A 23912-nucleotide genomic window follows, 5' to 3' on the forward strand; every position below is an offset into this window, starting at 1 on the left:
AGTCATTGGAGGCTGATCACACACTGAGAGTAATGAACAAAGTTAGTCCAAGTCCTTATCAGTGGAATTCAACAGGGTGGTCTTTCTGACAGGTCTTTTTGTTATAGCCTTAATGTAGGCTTCCTGAACCTGGTGGCTTGTTGTCTGCAAGTACTTGTTTAGCTATAAGGCTGTGGATTCTAAGAGACAAGCTGTTCATTATGAGTTCTAATCCTAGGCTAGAAGATGCCTATAAAGATTAAAACTTGTTTCCTTTTTTTCTAACAATTAATGGCCCCGCTAAAGAGTGATCAGTTGTAATTGGGGAACTGAAGAAGGTAATAAATGCAATACTGAGACCAGCTGCTTTACAGCGCCATTTATTTAATCCTCAAATTTTGCAGGTTGTAAATTACTCATTAGAAGACAGAAAGCAAAATAGCTATAATCCGTTTAGTGCCTCCAAACTCCGAAGACTTAGAGGAGGAAATCCATGGAAACAAGAGGCCTGATGTGTTCTTTCACTGCTATTCCTTAATGGACAAAGGTGGTTAAACAATAAGGATAAGCCTCAGTAATTATCCTGATGCACTTGGTCCATAGGTCAGGGGTGGGCTTGATTAAATTCATGGAGGGCCGACCCACAGACGGTGGGAAAATGCCCCTTCTCTTCCACTCAGCCCTGCAGGCAGCTAATCAATGCGCACATCTCACTTCCAGATTGTTTCATGAGACCAGAGCAATAGCACGGAGCATTCATTAGGGCACTCACTCCTATCTGTTGTTTCCCAATCAGTACACGGACAGGACAAGAGGCAGAGTGTCAGAGAGGACTTAGGAGATGGTGAGGGGAGGCTGTCCCCCACTGCATACACGGGGGGCTGCAGCTCCCAATTACAAAAGGTTCAACTGTGAAAACAACTAGACAGTGAGTGTGTAGGTTGCATGACATATACAGAAAGCCACATACATTTGGCGTGAATATGGATTTTATAAGCTGACCATGCAAAGACTTCACCATTTACCAAGGCCGATTCTTTTTATACTGAGGGGAAAACTCAGTTTTAGACTCAGTGGTAAGGATGCAAATAATATGCAAGAAGCCATCAGCACTGGAATACTATGTGTGTTTCGAGCTTCGAATGTGAACCTGTGCATATTTCCTTTTTCGGTAATGGAATGCCCTTTAAAAACGCAACACAGCTTCTGGCTCACCCTTAGGCAATGCACAACAGGAGAGCTACTGGCTCACTCCTGTGCTGAGCAAGCATTTCTTCCATACCCCTTGGCCTTTTACTCTCATGATCTGTGGCTCATCTCTGAATAAAGATGGTGGGCTTAGGCTCTGATATGGAGCTTCTCTCTTGGCGAGGTAACCTGACTACATAAGGATCAAACCTCTGTTTCCACAGGAGCTAACCTGAGTTCCCCAAGGCCAACTATTTCCATTCATTTTCTACCAGACAGTCTAATTATGTTTGCAACTCCGCCATGCTGGCGCTGTGTCTATCTCCCGCTCCATTCAATACCCAGCTGCTGCTGCTCAATAAATCATTACTGACAATGAGACAAAATCTAATTTAAAAATTATAGGTGTTCTGGAAATGCATTTATTCACTTTGTTAAAGTGATTATAAAGCAAGTGTTTCCTAGATAGATCATTTAAGCATGGCTTGCGATAAAAATACTTTTCTTCCCACATCTAGTTATGCTTTATTTTTTAACAGCAGAAAACTGTAGTAAAGAATTTTAAAGACCACTGCCATTAGGAATACTGATCTACAAGCACTTGGAAAACTGCTGGAACACTATAGAAGATATTGAGAATAACTCAGAGTAATTTTGAGAATCATAACTTGGAGCTTCTATGTCACTTATCCCAGGAAAGAGCCCATTCTGGCCCCTTTTGGTAGAGACAAGAAATGACACTTTGCCCTCTTCCGAGGGAGGACATACATGAGTTTTCTCCTGACTTACCCTGAGTGGATTTTCATTAAGGTAAGGGGGTTCACCTTCCACCATTTCAATTGCCATAATCCCCAGAGACCAGATATCAACTTTCGGACCATAAGCTTTTCGAGTTACAACCTCAGGTGCCATCCAGTATGGAGTTCCCACCATGGTGCTCCGTTTACTTTGTTCAGGGGTGATCTGGGCACAGAACCCAAAATCAGCTGCGGAAGAAAAGTCAGTTACAATCAATTCAATTTCTTCTTCTTCTTTTTTTTTTTTTTTCCAGAATAGGTCACTTTCATAAATGGCCATACCTTCCTCCATTTGACAGAGTTTCCATAACGCCCTAGCTCCTATCCATTATTACCAAATCCCTCCAGTGGCCCTGATTTTAAAAGGGTCTGAGATAACTGATTAACATGATGTCATTTTTACTAGTCCTCAATCTGGCTCCCTCCCCATGACTGTCCCCTCCAACTTACAGGATCTTTCAGTTTTCTAGTTGGGTATTTGTCATCTAGCAGATGGAAGACCCAAGAAATTCTGAATGTTAAACCCTCAGAATCTGGCCATGATCTACAGGAACATGGCGTTAGAAAAAAAATTCTTTACTTCAAACGGGGCTCTAAATGCTTTCAAACCAATCACATTCAATAGCCACTTTCTTCTCAGACAGGAAATAAGCAGAAATCCCCTGATACTCTTTCAAATACCATCTGAACAAAAATACCTACTCAATTTAACAGAGCCATCCATCCCAAGAAGAATATTGTCACTCTTTATGTCTCTGTGGATCACTTGGTTTGAGTGTAAAAAGTCCAGCGCTTGGAGGCACTATTAAATCAGAAAAGCAAGTTCTAATTATATCACAAAGAATTTAAAACCAGGTAAGTTTCATTTTTTAGATAAACATGGGGCAAAGGTATAAGTTTACAAGTGAAATAGGTTACTGTTGTCTTACCAGTTTAAACTCACATTCCCATTTACATCAATGCTATAAGTTAGCATTACACATTATAAAAGCTCCCAAGTCAGACTAGGACATGAAGAGTGGGGATGTGATAAATAGCGGTAAATCCTTAATACAGCCAGACTAGCCAGTTAAGAATCATACTTTGACCTAGTCATCTGGAGGGTGTGGATTCGGCTTGGTCCTACATAGGCACAGTAAGACTCTGCCTCCACAGGATTTGATTCAGGAGGCTGGAAGGGGGACCCAGGAATCTGCATTGAAAACGAGGGCCCCAAGCTACCTCTGATGGACAGCCATGGTTGGGAACCATCTCTAGGTTACAAAGTAGCTATAGTCACTTGTTGGGAAGTGGCTTTGCATCATGCAACATGGAAACTACAGGCTCAGGGTGGAAGGGTCTCCTGTATATTAAAAGTTTGATTCATTGCATGAATAGAAAATACTTATGTTTGGTGGATACATCTACATGCTGGGGCTGGAGAAAATGGGGACCAAAGGAGAGCAAGGCAGGAAGAAATTTAAGTGAACAACTGAAAATAAAGAACAAAGACTAGCTGTAGTTATTTGGTTTTGTCTTCCTGTCACTGGCTTTCAAGTTTCAGTGGGTCAGAGTTCCTAATTGTATCTGCAGACAGCCTCACCACAATGAATGGGGTAGATGGTCAGGCCCAAGATGAGATTCCAAAAAGGAGTGTGTTTTTAAGTACTGAGAAAATTGTAGTAAAATGTCCTCAGTTTTGCATGAAACTAGGGATACGACATTGTTATTGGATGAGAGGCAGACACTCAGACCCACTGGAGGGTTTTGGGAGACATCCAGATTGTACTGGGAAAGCAACTACTATCTGGGCTAAGGGAGAATCTTGCTTGAATTGCCTTCTCAAAAATGATAGGATTGTAATGGTTTATATTTTACAAGGCTCTCGTTGTATATGCAGGGCAAAGTGATTATCATGTAAAAATCCTCCCAAATCAGGAAGAACTTCCATGCCGCCATTACTGTTTCCCAGGCTCACTGAAACTACAGCATGCAGGCCTAGATGCGGCACTTTGTAAATGGCGTAATAGAGCTCAAAATATCCAGAGCAAAGGGACTAAAATACACAACAGGCTAGGAAGAGAGGGGAAGGAAAGTGCTATTAGGAAAGGATCTGAATTGAAGTTAAGCTCTCCATTTTCTTTTCTTTTTTTTTTTTTTTCATAGAAAAGATGTGCTATTATTACTTTGGTGTTAAGCGCATTCTGGATAATCAGAGATAAAAGGCTGCCAGTTCTGGTGATCTCATCAGCTAGAAACTCTCTATTTTCTTACCTCTCTGCAGACAGCTGCTATCTGGCCTTCATCCATACAGGTCTCTGTGACCACATCAGTCAGAGAGCCACCAGCCAAGTACTCCATGACTACCCATAGTTCATCACCCACTAAGTAGCTACAAGAAGAGAAGAAAAAGACATTGATTCAGGCCTAAGAAAGTGGGGACTTGCCTATATTCCCATTAAGAAGGTAGTTTGCAGGTAGTGTCTGCATTTGGCCATATTCTATAATGGGAGGAAAATATCAATGACTGGGATAAGAGGAAACTTCCCTAGCATTATAAGAGAATATGCAGGAAAATCAAAAGATCATCAGATCTCACTGTGTGCCATGGAAGAAGGAAATGAAGCAGAAGTCCTCTGGCGACTGACTACTGGCAGTCATTCCACTGTAAAAGCTACTTTCATTGAACAGGATCAGTGACTAGCCATTTTGGTAACTTGAGCCATTGTGTTGATGTCTTGGACTGAACTGGACCATGGCACAGAGATATAGAAAAGATATTTATTCATATCTCAGCATTATTTTTGATTCTACTGAATTATTTTCAAGCAGTATTGGAATCAAAGAGACTCATGTTTGCAAAGGATTTTGCAAAGGTCTCGGTCCTATTAGAAGTTAGTAGCAATGTGCCCATTTTCTTTAGGTAGTTGTTGAGAGAACACACAACAAGTGATCAAACATGGGGAGGAAGGTCATCAAAGTCTGACCACTGGACCAATTCAAAATATCTGGAACCACTTGAAGGCACATTAGCAGCCAGGTTCAGCAAGAGAGGAATTACAGTGAACGGAATGACCCCAATGATTCCATCCTGCCCTAAGTTCCACATCAGTATGAAGCAAGACTTTCAATTCAGTGGCGCTCCAACTGCAATGCCCGTGAGAGTCACCTGGGAAGCCTATTAAAAATGAACATTCACAGGCTCTACCTCATTAGGAAAGAAAGCATCCAAGAAATCTACATTTTTTTTTTTTGCAAAGGCAATTTTTTTCAAAATTAAAAAAGCAGTGTCGAGTCACTTTACTGCAGATAGCCTATAAGTGGCATTTTATGAAGCTCAGGTTTCGGCTGTAAAATTTGACTCCTTTTTTTTTTTTTCCTCCCTCTTCCCCCTCTTTCTCTGGTCCACCTGGCACAAAACACAGAAAGCAAGATTTTAAGCTCACTGAGGTTGGAGACCTCATCTTATTTCCTTTATAGCCCCCCAGAGTACACAGCACAGTGGTGCTAAGCAAACACTTACTGAAATTGAATGAAACACGATGTTAACCACAAGTGAAGAGTTAGAGCTGTCTTTAAACGCCTATTTATAACCCGCTGCTAATACCACTGATGAAAGAGACATTAATTACCTGGTCCAAGAAAAAGGCTTGAGATTAAAGTCTCAATTCCCTAGACCTCACTGTCAGCTAATCACAAAGCACCCATTAAAGTGGGGCTGCTGCAGCCAGTCCTCTTCACTCAGACACCCAGAGACGGCACTCCCTCCAAACACTCGGTGAAATGTTTAAAACATCGCAGCTCTCCCCTGTACGCAACAGTCTATTTCTTGCCAACGTGGTCATGATCCGTGAAAGGAAATTACACATACTGCTCACACTTAGAAGCAGGACCATAAAGTGTGTCTTCCAACGTTTGATGGGTGGGCAAAGTTCAGCAATAGATGTGAGGCTCCCTATTCCGTAGCACTTGAGAAGTATTTGTAGAAGGGTTGCTACATGACTAGATCCTAAACAAAATACTTGGCCAAGCAAATGACATTGCATAAAGAAAACCAGTATGTAATGAGAGAAAACACTTACCTATCTAAATAATTAACAATATTGGGGTTCTTATTTTCCCTCATGACCAGAATTTCATTAATAATTAATTCCTTTTTGGGCTGCTGTTGAAGGTTCATCTGCTTTATGGCCACCTGAAGGATGATTGAAATGCAAAAATGAGTTACAGTCATTACACACACAGCCATTGTTTTTTGGGGGAGGGAGTTGGTTTTGGGTTTATTTATTTTTTGGCTTGGTATTTTTGTTTTGTTTTTTTTTTTGTTGTTGTTGTTGTTTTTTGTACACGGGGTAAGAAATAAATATTCTTTATCTTCCTAGGCTCGCTCCTAGCACCGCAAACTCGTGCTCTTTTCTTTGGTCAGTCAGGAGCAAATCACCCACTTCAGAAACTTTGGACACTGATGAAATCGAGTCCCACGTCAACCCAGTGCCACCCATTCTGTCAGGATAGAAGAAGAGATGTGATCGATATGAATGAAAAGACAGTAAAAATAAGGGTTGAATGTGAGCACTCACCTCTTGTCCAGTGGCAATGTCCAGCGCTGTGTACACTGTACCTGACGCCCTGCGAAGGTGAAAGTTATCAAATGAATAAGCAATCCAAATGTTATCTGTATATTTTATTTGAAATAAGACATAGTTATTTCTAGGAGAGGGAAATCGGCCAGCTTAAGATACATGGATGAAATAACAAAGGAACAACTCCTTTCTGTGGTAATTCTACCTGAGACAGCTTCCGTGTATCCCTTTTGGTGGGCTAGGAACTCCAGTCAGACCTTCTGCAGCAATGAACTGAGCAAAATAGCCTGGATGCTGCAACAACTGCAGTCCTCTGAATAAACTGAAGTACCGCTTAGGAAAGAATGTATCATCTCTTGCTTAGGCAACTATATATATCAATATATATATATTGATATATATATCAATCCTTTAGCATATGGACAGAATGGCTTTTTTCCCATATATTTCTAATATATATATTTCCCATATATTTCTAATTTCCAAGAATATTTTCACCTATGGGTCCCTAGGTGGCTCAGTCAGTGAAGTGTCTGCCTTCAGCTCAAGTCATGATCCCAGGGTTCTGGGATCAAGCCCCACATCAGGCTCCAGGCTTAATGGGGAGTCTGCTTCTGCCTTTTCCTCTGTGTACTCCCTCTTAAATAAATAAATAAATAATCTTTAAAAAAAGAATATTTTCACCTAACAAATCAATCACACTCAGTGCTGTATTTACTTAGTGCTGTCACTGCACAGAGCAATGAACAACTTGACTTTACTGTTTTTTCCCTGTTTTTCTAAACTTTTCAGCAGCTTCTACTAAAAGGTTTCCTTCCAGTCCACCATCCTTTAAAAATCTATCATTCCTTAGGCCTTGGAAGGACTCCCACTTCATTCTAACCTCAATCATATGGGTCCTTTGTTGTGCAAATAGCAATTGTCTGGTGAGGCTGAAGTCACAGTAAGGTTCTGTGAAACACACAGGTACTCCGAACCACCTCCGCACCTCCACCCCAAGCAAAAGGAAAGGTCTCATCAATTCCATTGAGCTGTTTGTAGTAAATAAAGGTATAAGGATGGAGAAGAGTCCTTATGATTCACCGGACATTATAATGCTCCAATATTGCTACTCAAAAATTTCTAGAAACAATGTGCAGCGTTGGTGGTATAGTAGTGAGCATAGGTGCCTTCTAAAATTTCTAGAAACAACTTCTATTGCTTCTCCTTTGCTCTTCATTTATCTCTTGCTACTTTTTTATCTGGGTCCAGGAATTCTTTTCTTTCTTTTGTTTGTTTAATGATTTATTTGCTTATTTATTTGGGGGGTGGGCAGAGGGAGAGAGAGAGAGAACCTCAAGCAGACTCCGCACTGAGCACAGAGCCTGACATGGGGCTCGATCCCATGACCCTGAGATCGTGACCTGATCTGAAATCAAGAGTTGAATGCTTAATTGACTGAACCAATCAGGAGCCCCTTGAATTCTTTTCTTATGTCAGCCATTTCTTTGCCATGCTTCTCCCTCCTACTTGGATGAAGCAAAATATTTCTAACAAGCCTAGGAGGTTTACATTACCTGCTCCAAAGGAACAAAATGAGTGGGGCGGTATGAGGAGTATTTGACTATTAAAAAAGATCTGAGTTCTAATATTTGTCCTAACATCAACAAGTTGTGTGATCTTGGGCTAGTCACTTCCCCTCTCTGGGTTTCAGTCCCCTCGACTCGGAAAATAGTAATCACAATAACAGTAAAATATATTGAGTGTGTTAGACACTGCACTGAGAACTTCATATAAATCACCTTATGTAATCCTTACCATATTTCTATAAGGCAACCGCTACTACCCCCACATTACCTATGAAGAAACTGAGACTCAGAGAGATTAAGTGACCTGCCTTAGGTTAAACAGTTTACAATCTAAGTATGTCTGACTCTCTGACCAGCAAAATACAGCACATGGGCCACTTTATTTCTAAGGTTCGTTATTTTTTAATAAAAAAAAATAAGACTTTTCCCATAAGCTCCACACCCAACATGGGGCTTGAGATCAAGCTGAGATCAAAAGTCCCATGCTCCACCAACTGAGCCAGTCAGGCACCCCGATTTCTAAGGTTCTTTAAGTCCATGATGTACAAGCTACAAATTCCACTGCTTTATTTGTTCTGGATAGGTATTTAAATATCCATTGGAACTAGACTAAAAAAAATCGCCCTCACTCCATAGGTGCCTCCTAAAGCAGGGCTTGCAAGTTTCAGAAATTCCTCAGGGTTGAAGCTTATGTTAAATCAGCTTCCCAATTTTGTACGTTTGAGATTCGGGGCTCAGAGCACGTGGTTGGGGCTCATTAAGTATTTGCTGAACGAACAAATTAATAAAAGTCTTTTCAAGCAAACATGCAATTGCAATAAAACCTTTCCTTTCTGTGAAGGAAATGTGTCGTCTTCTACTTAAATCAACATAAAACACTTCCTGCTTGGAATAAGCTCTCAGACATTCCTGATTGGTCCTTTTGTACTCAGGATCTCCTGGGCTCAAAGGAACAGATAACTGGACCCCACGTGTGCTTCAGGGGCAACTGTCTAACTCTGCAGAATTAGATTCTTAACTGCTTTAACTTGGTGTACTCTTATATATGTAGGCTACTCATACATTTCCGCCAGCTGCTGAAAAAGAGACAGTATCTGCAAAATGAGATAATAGCATCTACCCCATGGGACCTCAGAGAATCAAATGGCACTATGTAGCATTTAGCCCTGGGCCCAGATCTGAGCTGAGAATCGACATGGGAAATGCTATTATCATTTGTTGCTGTTGCTGTTACTGGTTTCTTGGTAGAGAATGCCTAATTTACTAGGTGTTAGTTGGTCCTTCCCAATCTCCCAGTCAAACATCCTTGATGTTTGATAGTGTCTGTCCCTCTTTTCAAAAAGGCCAAAAGCCAAAGGGGTCACCTTTTAGAGGTTCCACATCCTCTTCTTTCCCCTAGTGGTTTTTCTTTTTTCTTTTCTTTCAGTTTGGAATGCCTTTATTGAAAAAGACCGTATATAAAAACCCTCCATATAAAATGGCAGCTGTTCCAGTTAAAGCTAGGGAGGTAGGCCCCAAATTCCTGCTTCGGTGACCTCCCCCTTAATCACTCCCCCCCGACACCGTCCCCATCCACCAATCCCATTTCCACTGTTCCAGGGGCTAAAATTGTGATCGACTTGGAGTGCAGAGGGGATTAGTGTTTAACATCTCCAGAGATTAACCTTTCAAATCCTTGGGTTTAAGGCCCCCAACATCCCTCAGCTTTCATTGTCTTGAACTGCTAGAGTCCTAACCCTGGAATCCCAATATCCTGGGTTTTGTGACATTCTGTGGTATAGAATTGCCACAAATCCCTACTCCACAAAGGTTTAAAGGCCCTGAAATTCTAGTAGAACATCAGTTATTAACTCAAAAATTAGCTTTTCTCCTCACTCTCCCTTCCCCTGCCTTATCATATATATATGTAACTGTCTAGTGGGAGCCATTTCCCCCTTCTTCAACTCTTATTCCCAGCCTTAAAATGGTGATATCATCCTCTACTCCACTTCCTACACCCCCCACCCCAACCAAACAGGTTAGGCACAAACTTGGGGACTAACCTGCAGAGCACACTGTCTCCAACTCTATCTTTGCACCTCAAATGTTTCTCCACACCACAGCTCTGACTCCTTCTCATATTCTAACAATTTAAGATAACTGTCAATGCCTATCCTTCTCTTATTCATTTACCAAAGCATTCTTTGCCCACTAATAGGTTATATGAACAGTAGTCCTCACCCCCAACTTCTCAAACCTTCCAAGGTTCAAATACAATGAGCTCCTAGTTGTGTGACCCTGGGTAAGTAATTTTACCTCTCTGTGGCTCAGGAATAAAGGATTAAATGCATACAGTGGTTAAAGCCAGGTCTGGTATACACATCGCCAATACACACTAGCAATAACAACCATCATCATCATCATCCACAGACTATAATTTGAGAGGTTAATGCATATATTAGGGAACAGTTACCCTTAATAATAACTTATATAACCGTAAGTATTATTGGGTTGACTGTTCCCTAATATATGCACTAAGCTCCCAAACTGTAGTCTGTGGCTTACCAGGAATCTTTTTTAAGCATCTGGAAGTTTCCAAGATACTTGATTTCTAAATTCTTAACAGAAGTTTTACATTTACCTAAGGCAGAGCTAATTAAAATACCACATACATTTCTTTTTAGCCAGAATGATACCGACTTTTGATTACATGGCATAGCTCACTGATCAGAAGCTCCGAGTAGTGGTTAAACACTCTTTGCTTCACTGAGTTTGAGAAATAAGCTATTATTTAATAAATATAGCTTAATCGTTGTAATTCTTCATAACCAAGAATTCATAAAGACAAATAATTGAAAAGATCCTTGGTGGTGAAGCTGGGAAACCCTCTCCTTGTAATAAGTGAAACACAGTGGTGTCTACTTCTAAAGAAATGATCTTTGAGCCAACAACATGTCACATTGATTCCCCCAAAACTGGGCCTTGTGACTGCCTGGGATATGTCAAAGGATCTTAATGACAATCTTGACAAAATTAATCACTTTAATTTAAAAAATCAGTATCATGCAGCACTTTAAAACATAAGGATGGCAGGAATCAAACTCCAAACTGTGAAAGTTAAAACTCCCAATTGTCTAGTAGTTTGGGCTGGTGTGTTAAAATGGTCAACGTTGTTGATTTGATTTTTATGCTACTTAATTATATTGATCTCTATTATCTCTCCATTCCAGTTCTATTGAAGCTAAATTGCTGTAGGGGAGAACACTTGTTTACAATGGGGATTTTGTTTATTCCAGACCTCAGTCACTCTGATGGTATAAAGAAATGCCTTATCGGGACTCCAGGAAAAACAGAGATCATCCAGTTTAATCTCATTACAGATGAGACATCTGAAGCCAAGAGAAGAGGAGGAATGTGCCCCAAGTTCACACAGCTAGTAAGTAACAAAGCCTCTTAATTTTGAGTGAGAGATATTTCAGTGGACCTATGCTACGGTTCAAGAGTATTAAACCAAGAGATTGCTCAACTGTTGGGCCTCATCGTCAATTACAGCATGATGAGTACTGCTGGGTTCTTGGCATCACATTAGATGCTTTATCAACAATTTCTTCTTGACCTGGCCAAGCACTTAATACTCAAATGGAAACACTGGCTACTAGCCTAAAGGGTCTAGAAAGAAACAAATAATTCACTATTTCTCCCTTTTCCTCCCAAGACAAGCCCATTTAATTATCAGCAATCTTCATCAGGTTTTGATATTTCCTGCTAAAAGCCAATGTCAAGCTATGATAATGAGTAGTTGCCAAGGCAGCAATGCAGTAAAACTTACACTTTCTATAAATCACTATGATTTCAGCATCGAAGTAGATTATAGGAGGGAAAGAAAGCAGGCAAGTGAGGCGAGGAGCAAGCTCACAGGCTGAGAGAAAAGAGAAGTGGACGAGAGGACCAGAGGGCTCTATGAGGTCCAAAGGAGAGCCTCGTGGTAATAAGTGTGAGGAAGTCAGAAGGGATGGGGCAGTATTCACATTTAAGGTTTTCTAAGCATCAGTCTGGTGCTGATGAGGTCATAGTCAAGGATTTAATCCACACTGAGGATGGCTGTGTTTTAGATCTACTCTTTCTTCTGCTGCTGCTAGAAGAGGCTGTCTCATTTATGGACATGACTTCCTTCCCGTCCACCCTCTCTAAATGGGTGAGCTCACTTGCTGGTCACCCTATACCCTATACAATTTGACAAATGAAGACACTGGAAGCGGGATGTGGGAAATTAACCTGCCCAAGGATACACAGTTTGTCAGCAGCTGAACTCGAAACTGCATGAGTCTGACTCCACAGCCCATGCACTTAACCATGTCATGTTCCATTACAGACCTTTATCATTTTTTACATCAATGCTAAGTGCAAGTGTGGCACTTCCAGATGCCCACGTTTGTATCTATTGCACTATAAAGTTCCTCCCTGAAATACTGCTCTGGCCTCTCATTTCCTGCTTAACTTAGTCCACTTGCCCCTTGGTAAGGCATTTACTTTGTCCCTGGACATGGTCCGGTTGACTCCTTTGACCGTCAGGAGCTGGATCTTCTGTTTTCTGACTCAGTTAAGCTTGCTCACATGGCCAAGAGTAGACTAGTTCTTAGGACTGGACTTTATGTTCTGCTGAGTATTTAGGATATGGTTACTACTTGTAGGCCCTTATCTTGCTATATTAATGCACCTGACATAAAGGTACCTGGATATCATATCATCCAATACTACCATGCCTCTATTCACCTTGTGGGGGCCTATGCCCTCTGGGCTTCAGGAAAGGTGATGGACAGTGTCCTCTGCAAGCAGTAACCTTTCAGAGAGAGTCCCAGGGTTTCCTTCTTGTGTAATCAGCCTCTTAAAAAATGTATCACTAAATTAAAACAAATAATAATATTATGTAAAAAGCACGTTCTCAAAGTACCAGGATGTGGTACTGTCTTTAATTACTGGGATGATAAATCGGAACACAGGATTTTCTGTTCTTTAGCGAGGGCATGATTTGCCCCAAGGTGTCCAGGGTCCTCTGATTTTAAAGAGAGCTGTAACATGTTATGGGTGTGGGGCCAGGGAGCTCAGTGGGTTAGAGTCCCTTGATAATGAGGCCACGGTTATAGGCCTTAATCCCTGGAAAGGCCAGATAACTCAACAACTCACTCCAACACGAAGTCGAAGCAGCTGTTTCACAGTGTGTGCCACTGGTTTCAAGAGACAGGCAATGGGTGGTGTGGAGGGCAGGCAGCTTAATACAAGGTCATTAATATGGCTTGAAAAAACAAAATGCAAACTCTGCTAATGGTGGTTGATTGAATGGCACCATCTTTCTTCGCAAGGGACGGTACACAGCACAGTGCATTTAAGAGCATTAAGTAGAACATAGAACTACTCTTGGCCACGTGAGCAAGCTTAACTGAGTCAGAAAACAGAAAAGCTGGCTCCTGATGATTATATTAGTGCCTTGTAGGAGTGCTCTACCTTATATGGCCCAAAATAAGATCTGATAAGGAAGCAAATACTTTTGGGGTGGGTGGTCCCACTCGAAGCATCACCGCTATGGTGTCCACTTCTGCTCTTGCCCATAGTTTCTTGAACAAAGAGAAACGAGTCAGAGGTTTTATTCTCAGCACTTCTCCCTGAGTTCCATGCTGTACACTGCTTTATCGGGTTCTCTAAACAAGCTGTTATTCATTGAGCCCTTTAACCAGTTTCAAAACTATTCATCTTCAATATGGGAACTTCATCTTGCCATAAGAAGAGGGCTCCCCACTGAGTAGCCAAGAGAATTCTGAAAAATACCTAACAGGATAGATTAAATTTCTCAAGCCTGAAAACTAAAACTAATTTAAAGGACAGGGACTGAAGGTTTGCAAAAAATGTTTGTCCACAATTATGGATGGATTGATCATATCCTCATTCCATATAATTATATGATTGGCAAAGATCCAGATGGTAGACAAAATGCCTTTGGCCAAACATGTTATCTTTAAGTGCAGGAGGAAAAAGATTTCAAGAAATGCTCCCACTTGTCATTTCTGACAAATTTAGCCATACAGTTGGTCTAAACTATGAAGAAATGCAACATACAACCAAGATACTTGGGCATAACACACCCATGGACTATGTTGACCAAGAGATCCTTCAGGAGAGCCTTTTGTTTACCATATAATTTCTTGTTAGGGCTCAGGGCTCAGGGTTCTTTTTTTTTTAAAACATTTTCCCTTCTGTTTCTAGAATTGCTGTTCTTCTCTTTGATCTCCCGTTGGATTTGTAGGTGTTTGCAATGTTTAGATAAGCTATCTAGCTCATCTCCTGCTACCTGATGTAGCCTCAGCCTGCTACTTCTCCGTTATCTTGATTCCTCCTCAAACATTTTCCCTTCTGAAAATCAGCATGGTGATGACTTTTTAGTATAATAATAGAATCCCAAATAAATGAAGATGGCTGTTTCCATGAGGGTGTGGGCAAATAGGCATTCTCATGCACTGTTAGCAGACAAGGTCAAGTGGAACAAACTCTATGGAGGGCAACTTGGACATTAAAAATGCCCAAATACTTTCACGTAACAATTCCGCTTTCAGCAGTTTAACCTAATGATCAATTTGCATATGTATGAAGTCATTTGTTCGTGAAGATCTCAACTGAAGCCCTGTTCATGCAAGCAAAATATTGGAAAGAAACTAAATGTGTATTAGTGTGGGCCTGATTAAATACATTATGATCCATCCAAACAAACAAACAAAAACCACTTCATCTGTTAAAAGAAAGAGGTACTGATATAGAATCATCTCTTAGACACAGGCAAATAACAAAATAGGAGATTTATAGTATGTTACCACTCATCTTAAAAGTAGAGTTATGACACAGACACACAGACACACACAAATACACACATACCCAGAGATGGTACAATTGCCCAAATACAAGGTACATATACAATATATGTGCCCAAATAAACAAGGTAAGGTATTACTCCTCCCCACCTGACCCCCGCCAATTTCTCTCTCAGGAAAAAGGGGAAGTGCCTTATATTAAAATCCTTATAAAATCTCTCATGCACTATGGTAATTCTCCATATTCATTTATTTTTATCCATGGAGTACTGTATGGGAAAGACAAATTAGGATGAAGTATTCTTAGTCAATGCCAGTTTGGGATGCTCATAGAGACTATCTGTCAGGATTGGATAGGATGTAAATAAATTACTTCTGCAGGTATGATCAGAACTGCAAGTGTTAGATGTCATAAACAAGCTTTTTAAAGGTCACTTTTGAAATTAATGCAGTGAAAAGGGCACCTGTTAGCCCAAGATATGATAGTACGACTATCAAATACAACAGCGAATACAACTGATTGAAACCTACTCAAAATACAAAGACCTGTGACCTATAACAAGTTTTTTTTTTTTTTTTTTTAATAAAAGAGAATGCCTCCTCCCACCACTTGGAATAAACTCAAAACACCCTTCTTTGGACTATTTTGGAAGTAAGTTGGGTGTTAACTCCTAACAATGAAATTGGCAATTTCATTTGATTTGCCTGTATAAACTATATTTCAGGGTAACCAAAGACCTTAAGAAGATGAGAGGTAAAGTTCTTTTCAGCAAAAGCATTGTAGTTAATAAAGTGTGGGAGGTAATTTTTAGAAAAGATAAGTTTTAGAAAATCACTATTTACTAGTCCCTAATTTAATTATTGATTTGGGCAATATAGTCATCAATGGATGAAACATTAGATGAAAGACTGATGAGGAACTCTGCATTGAAGGGGACAGGGAGGAGTCCCCACTGAAGCTTCTGATCAATCTACTCAGCACTACACAATGGGACAAGCAGTGCCTTCTGATATAATATGAAATACTCATATGAAGACATCTTGCCAAAAGTTGCACCTGAATCTTATTAAGCCTTTAGAACCAACTTTTTCCATTTAAAGGAAATACAGGGAATAGAGATGCAACTTACATTGACATTGAATGAAACTAACAGGCAAATCCAGAAAGTGGTACATTCTACAAAACAATGACTAGTTTCTTCAGTAAGTCAATGGTAATGGAAAAAGAAGGGGGCCTGCTTTAGAGTGGAGAGATTTAATAGACACGACCCAATGCCATATGTGGATCTTCTTTGGATACTGATTTGAAGGGATCAACTATAATGCATTTTTTTAGACAACTGGGGAACTCTGATAATAGATAATATCAAGTCACTGTTGAATTTTGTAGGTGTTATTATGGTATTGTAATTATATTAAAATATTGATCAATGTTGAACCAGGGTGATAAGAATAACACAATTCTGTACCATTCTCTCTACTCTTGTGTACATTTTGAAAATTTGTAACAGAATTTTTAAATAGTGATAGAGGAGAGAGTTATATTGTGAAGATGTAAATATACACTTATAAAATAGATTCAGAAAGCAATCATCTTAATATTATAAGAATGTGTAATTGCAACCAGAAATAAAATATCCAGGGACAGAATAATATGTGAACTCAAAAATATTCAAAATATATATGGATATAATATGTGGATTCAAAAATATTTATATCTATTTTTGAATCCACATATTATATCCATATATATTTTGAATATTTTTGAAAAGATGTTAGATGAAATTCAAATGGTCTACTTGGATAACCACTGGCTGTTTCAAAAGGGGGCTCTAATGATTACAAAAACAGTGATATTAAGATGCATAAGAAGATTTTGAATTATGCTCCTCATGAAATAGAGTAGAAAAATTTCTCCCAATGCACACATTATATAATGTGGCTTTATATATATAAATGAAAGTGATTAACAAGTTAAATATCAGAAATAGATATTCACCATTTGTGTATCCAACAGTTTACATATTCAGATAAGTAAAACACCTGTTTTAAAAATTACATCACTGTGTGACCTCATATTCACACATATGCGGCATGTGTGTGCATGTGTGCCTGCATGCCTAGAGAACCCGTGGAAGCTTAATGTAAGAATCCCATAACATATCCTCTCTGGAGCTTTCCTTTGTACAAGATAACAAGGAGACTAAGGCACAAGGCTTGGAGGGACATTTGCTTTTCACTTTCTACTCCTGTAAACCTCCTGGTTACACCACGCCCAAATATTACCTACTTAGAAAAAAATCATACAAATAAAAATTACAGTGCAGCTTGTATCTCTCACTATGTTTCATGACACAGTCCCAACAGATCTTTTTTAGCATTATTTCCTGTTAAGTCCCCTGCTAAACTGGAGGTTTGTCCATGAGACTGATTTCACTCTTACCCCTGATTTCACTCTTCTGGTCATTCTCTGTTTCTCTCTCTCTCTCTCTCTCTCTCTCTCTCTCTCTCTCTGTCTTTTAAAGATTATATTTATTCATTTATTTGACAGAGAGATAGAGACAGAGAGCACAAGCAAGCAAGCAGAGTGGCAGGCAGAGGGAGAGGGAGAAGCAGACTCTCTACTAAGCAGGGAGCCTGATGCAGGGCTTGATACAGGACCCTGCCATCATCTTCTGGTCTTTCTGATATTCATTCATCAGATAGTTGTTAAGGATTTCCTTTATGCCAGACACTGTTGCGGGCCCTAGGGATACCAAAGCAAATACAAACTAGAGTCTTAATCCAGTGTTCCTTTGGTTTCCTTCCAGCGACACTGCCCATAATCCCCACATGTTAAATCCTACACTTTCTCAAGTCATGATTCAAACGCACCCTTCTCTAAGGATCCTTCATTTTACCTTCTCCCTGGCTCTAAATGGTCTGCCCCTCCTCTCTTTCCATCCCCGTGGCTTTTGTAATTATGTCATGCTACCTGCCCTATTCTGCTCAACAGAATAACAACTGTAGGTGTCTTTCATCTCTAATGATACCTAGTACTGAGCCCTTCACTATGTGCCATGTTGTGCTAAGCACTTAAAATTTTGTTAGTTAACATGGGGTGCAATAATGGTTTCTGGAGTAGAATTCAGTAATTCCTCACCTACACACACAATACCCAGTGCTCATCACAAGTGCCCTCTTTAAAGATTTTTTAAAAGATTTTATTTATTTATTTATTTATTTGACACAGAGAGAGAGAGATCACAAGTAGGCAGAGAGGCAGGCAGAGATAGAGAGGGGGAAGCAGGCTCCCTGCTGAGCAGAGATCAGACCTGAAATCAGACCGGAGCCAAAGGCAGAGGCTTTAACCCACTGAGCCACCCAGGTGCTCCAGCCCCAGTTTATTTCTTGATACAACTTTCCTTCTCTCCCTGTTGGATGTTCTGAAAGACTGTGAGCCTAGAGGTCATTGTGACTCTCAGAACCTGGTTCTTTTTTTTTTTTAATTTATTTTTTATTTATTTTCAGCATACCAGTATTCATTATTTTTGCACCACACCCAGTGCTCCATGCAATCCGTGCCCTCTATAATACCCACCACCTGGTACCCCAACCTCCCACCCCCGCCCCTTCAAACTCCTCAGATTGTTTTTCATGGGAAGTTAGAGAGGAGAAGGGAGCTGGGGGAAATTGGAAGGGGAGGTGAACTATGAGAGACTATGGACTCTGAAAAACAAGCAGAACCTGGTTCTTAATGACGAAGCTGTTTTAGGTGCATTAAACGAAGCATGCACTCAGGGAAACTTCGCCAAATTAAGTAAGTCATTCGTTAAACAGGATCCAAACCATCTCTGAGTTGCATCCTCAAAAATACTTGTCTATTACAATGTTGAAGTGAGAGCAAACATGAAAGCGAAAGAGAAAAGGGGTCTGTTTTTCAGTGCATTCTTATGTAAGAAAAGGCTTTAAAAATGAATTCACATATATTAATGAGAAATCGGTGAGGCCAGCTGCTGACGTCAGTGAACTCAGCCCTCTGTAATCACACGGCTACTGCTTCTGTGAGAATTCTGCAAGAATTCCAGGCGTTGCCAGATAATTTCTGACAAACGCATGTTGTTAATGATAATTTAGAGGATGCCAGGCCTTTTCTCTTTCTTCCTTTCCTTTTTTTTAAACTTTACATACATCTGCTCAAAATATCTAAATTCGGTGGCCAAGTATAGAAGCCGTTTCACAGAAATCTGGTGAAATAATGTCATTTTTAGCCTTCACTCTCAGCGATGGCCTCAAATGATTAGACATGCAATTCTGAACTTGATTTATGGAAGATGGAGGCCAATTCTCTGGCCCTGGGCCTGAACGCTGGGATGGCAGAAACCCATACTGGAAAATTTTAGTTTTCCAAGTAGATGAGGGTGATTAATGGAGAGGTTCTTCTCAAATTGGGCTCCTAAGAGTAAGCTGCTGTGCTCCCTGAAGCTGAAAATGGAATACAGGGACTGATTATTCCTAGCACCAAATGATTACAGACACTGGCTTGAATTTCACCATCATAATAGGTAAAGCAAAACAATAAAAAACACCCAGACTTAATGAAAAGAAAATACAAACTCTATACACTGAGAGCAGAGACGAGTTTGTCTAACTTAGGCCACTAATTCATGGAAAAATCCATTGAGAGCAATTTAAGTAAAAGGAAAATTAAGTTAAGTGGTTTTCATTTTTTGGTCTACAGAGAAATAAATCAATATTTTGCTCACTGACTTTAGAAATTAAGAACAGAGAGCAAAAATCTACAAAAACATTAAACCAAAATTAGTAAATTAAATACAAGCTAAAATCACAGTAAATAAGTAGATTTCAGTTACTAGATTATATCTTAAAAGCTCTTTAGAAGTACATCTTGATTTTATATTACTACCATTTGGGTTGAGTGTATGTGCGAAAATGGACAGTACAAGATGAAGCCAGCACAAATGAAAAAGACAGCCGTGTAGCAACCACAAGTGCCCAAGAGATAAGGCATCAGATCAAGTTATTATGAGAACAAAGAGATGAAGACACATCAAGAAAGAGAAAGAGATAGGGAAATAGAACAGAAAGTGCAAAACAGACAGGTATATACACACAAAAAGAGAGACAGGAGAAGGAGAGCTAGAAAGACAAACATTTTCTTGTTTGTTTCACAAATATTTACTGAGGCAAAAACAGATCCAGAAAATGGGAGAAGCAGGCAGGAGAAGCTCCGTAGGTCTTTGACCTTGACCATATAAACTCTTGCTGTTGACCGAAATTGTACAAAATTGTTTCCTTTGTGCCAGATACCAAGGGAGACAAAGGGAGGAATAAGATAGACTGACTCCCTACCCTCTAAGGACTTATTTAAAAGCTGAACTGGGCATATGAGTGAACTAGATACTGGTTTCAACATTCTTTGAAATGATGAACTAGCCGGGAATTTAAAACAGACCTTTCCACAGTGGCAGGCAGGATTTCTGCTTTGACTTTTCAATTTAGACTATAAAGGTTTTACAGAATTATGGAGAAATACAGAACTTTCCTTTTGCACCTTCAGAAGTCAGAGGCATAAATAACCGGGAGGGGAAATCTCTTTGGTATGCAAAGTTGCTTGGCGGCCTAATCTTTGTCCTTGGAGAAATCAGCCTTGCTTCATTACCTGGTATCTGGGAGATATTTGAAACCATTTCTTACTTTTTTTCTTTTTTAAATTCAATGCTATTTTTGGCTCAGTTGGGTCTTAGTGGGAAAGAACAATCAAAACAAAATTGTAACATCTTTCACTTCCCACTCCCCAAAAAACCAACTCCTGAAACAAACCTACTTTTTTGAAAAAAATAAACAAATAACTCCCATTTAGACCTACAACTAAAGCAGCCCTGCCCTTTAGAAATAGAAGGAGAGCCTGTTTTAAATTTGGGGGGGGGGGAGCTATACTCTAAAAAGATTAAAAGATAAAATTAATTTTGATAACACACTATGGGTATGTAAATACAAAATACTACATTGTATGCATGTAAAATACCACTTCAACATGTAACCAATATATAATTTACTGAGATATTTTGTATCATTTTTTCCTCCTAAGTTTTTGAAATCAGTGGATATTTTAGACTTGTAGCATATCTCAATTTGGACTAGCCACACTTCAAGTGCTCAATGGTCAGATGGTTACCATACTGGATGGCAATGATCTGAAATGCAGCTTTTCTGTGGATTGTGTATCCATTCCAATTATTAGCTCCACCAAAACCCAACCAGATTACAGCAAAATCTAAAAGGCAATTTTTGCTTTCTAAGCTCCCTGAATACTGTGTTTTAACTGGCCTTGAGGTGTTCACCTTTTGGGCATTAAGAAAGCAAGTTGAAGTGTGTGTGTCTGGAGAAGGTATGGCTTCCTTACTTAAGTAAAACAACCAGTTCACGAGAAGTTAAGAAGGAAAGTTCTAGGTGGGAAATAATGGCTACAAAAGCCAGCCCTGCCCTGCACTCAGGTGAGGGAGACTTGTCTCAGTGTGTTCCCTGTATGCTAATGAATGAACCCCTCTATGAAGCATTTACTACTATAGAATTTAAGTTCTTTGCAGGCCCACATCATTACCTATCTCTGTCTCTCCAGCCCTTAGAGAAGTATCTGGCACACAGTTGGCACTCAATAAATGTGGGATAAACAAATAAATTAATTTAAATACATATAGTTTCCCATTTGCATCAGACATGTTTCAAGTGCTCCACTGCCACCTGTACTACTGGCTATTGTATGGGACAGCACAAATAGAGAACATCTCCATCATCACAGAAAGTTCTGTTTAGATAACAGCGGTCTAGAGCAATTGGCAGAAATACTATTTGACTGGTTAGGTGACAGTGGTCGCCAGAGACTATAAAACTCTTCTTTTTTCCTCCATGAGCAAGTAAGAATACCAGTGATATCAAATGACAAAGCAAAATAAAAATCACAAATATTTTAACCCCTAAAAATTTCAAATGCAACAGCATTATGGTTTCCACTGGAAGAAGAAACTTGGCCATCTGTTTCTGCCTGAGTTTCTGCCTCCCTCTTCTGGTTTTCTTATCATAAGAAAGAAACCAGCACGTTCCCCACAAGTGCCACAAGACTCTTACGCCCTAGCCAAAATATCTAATGAATGCTTTCCCTTATTTTCCGAGATAAGTTGGCAATTTCAAAAGAAACGTTAGTACAGAAGCTAAAGGGGGAAAGTAAATAAAAAATAAAAATCATGAAAAATTGTCAAGCTTATGTACAACATACAATTTTCTGAACCTAAGAATCCAAGGAAAAGCAGTGAATTACCTGAAGAAGAAACTGTCCATTCCCTTATCTGAAAATAGACTCCACTGGCTGAAGGGCTAGCATAATTCTGTAGGCACATTAGCTGTATCCCTTTCTTTTCAGCCAGGAGACCTCTGGGGTGCCATCTTGGTTCCTGGCATATAGTAGTTGACGCATCTAAATATCTTGTCTCCTTCCCCATTTAAGGAAAACTCTTAAGAACACTTCATTTGACTTTAAACAAAACATTTCCCTGTTTCAAACATTGTAGCCCACTCAGTTTCACACTAAGATCTGAGAAACATACCTAATTACAGTTGACTAAGAGAACAGATGACCCCCATCTTTAGCTCTAGTGAATGATCTGGTCCTGTGGTTCTCTTTTCTAGGTGAGGATCAGGATTTCTGAGGATCTTTCCCAAAGTTCAGATTCTTAAGTCCCCACTCCAGACTTCTGAATCAAATCTCTGACAACCAGGCCTAGGGATCTTTATTCTTAATAAGCATGCTAAGTGAAAATTCTGTACTCCATCTCCTTTAGGGATTGTTAATCTCTTTCCTCCTTACTTGCAGAGTCAACTCTGCCCCCCTCTGGACTATTAGGTTAAGGAGTTCTTCTGCCTCCACTCTGTCACTGTATAGTTTCACAATGAAACAGGATTGGAAGCCCAATATCCATACAGATGTAAGGGGGACAGGGATAAAAGGAGTTTTCATGTGAGTCAGAGGTTTCTATAACTCTACTGCTTTTCCAGAGAAATCAGTTTGGATCTTCTAACTCTATGGGATTCAAATGTCCCAAAACAAATAGCTCTCAGCCCGACATTAATGCAGATTCCAGCAAGAGGTCTTGCTATATTAATTAACAGTCAGTCTGTCAACTAGAAAGACCAATATTGAGAATGCAGAACTTGAAATAACCCAGGTTTGCTATTGAATATGAATGTATATCTCTGGTGCTTATCTTTTGATATTTTAAATAACAATCACTTACCCTTGACCTATTTTTTCAAATCTTGTGTATTTTTTCTTTGGGTCACCAACACTCACAATGCTTCCTGAGTATGGGGGTGGGGGGAGAGGAAGAAAGAGAGAGAGAGAGAGAGAGAAGATTTAAATTGGGTGGTTGATTTCCCTTTATTTAATACTAAAAATTACAATGCCACAGTCAATGACAAACAAAACATCAGAGCAATATTTTCATGTATTTTCTATCATTTTTATGGCTAATAATATGTTTTAAGTTAAAGTAACAAACAGTAATATATTAATTAAAATAGTAGTAATAACCTGTGCTGTTTTATATTCAAAATTGATGATGTTTGAGAAACAAAAAGGACTGGACACAACTCAACATTTATAAAAAGTTCGCATAAAAGGATACTGTAGATCAGGAGATACAAACATCTAAGAACTTGCATGAACTATTTGATAAAATCACTATCTTCTCTGAATTAGAGAGAAATTGAGTGCTACACTATATTCAGTTCTGCTGGACAAATATCTCTTGAGCCATGACTATGTACCCAGTTCTGCGCTAAGAGTGATGGGGTCTAATAAAGAACAAAGTTGACTCATAAAGCAGCGAGACTCATGCTTTCTGAAATCCTACACCCCCAAACCCAGAACCCTCCCTGCACTCCACTTTTTAGTAATAACTTTACTGGAATATGACTTCCATACCA

General features: G+C 39.6%; 1 protein-coding gene across 9 annotated transcripts in view; it reads right to left on the minus strand.

Moving 5' to 3' along the window:
- Positions 1–23912, minus strand: part of PAK3 (p21 (RAC1) activated kinase 3) — a 241838-nt gene that overhangs the window by 18483 nt on the left and 199443 nt on the right. For all 9 annotated transcript variants that reach the window (XM_059384573.1, XM_059384574.1, XM_059384572.1 and 6 more), the window contains 6 exons: positions 23222–23285; positions 6524–6572; positions 6026–6138; positions 4218–4335; positions 2667–2766; positions 1957–2153 (listed from right to left, as the gene is read on the minus strand). In XM_059384573.1, coding sequence (XP_059240556.1) covers positions 1957–2153; positions 2667–2766; positions 4218–4335; positions 6026–6138; positions 6524–6572; positions 23222–23285 — 641 coding nt within the window. The remainder of the gene's footprint in view (positions 1–1956; positions 2154–2666; positions 2767–4217; positions 4336–6025; positions 6139–6523; positions 6573–23221; positions 23286–23912) is intronic.

Source organism: Mustela nigripes, chromosome X, assembly GCF_022355385.1.
Source record: "Mustela nigripes isolate SB6536 chromosome X, MUSNIG.SB6536, whole genome shotgun sequence".
Taxonomy (NCBI): domain Eukaryota; kingdom Metazoa; phylum Chordata; class Mammalia; order Carnivora; family Mustelidae; genus Mustela; species Mustela nigripes.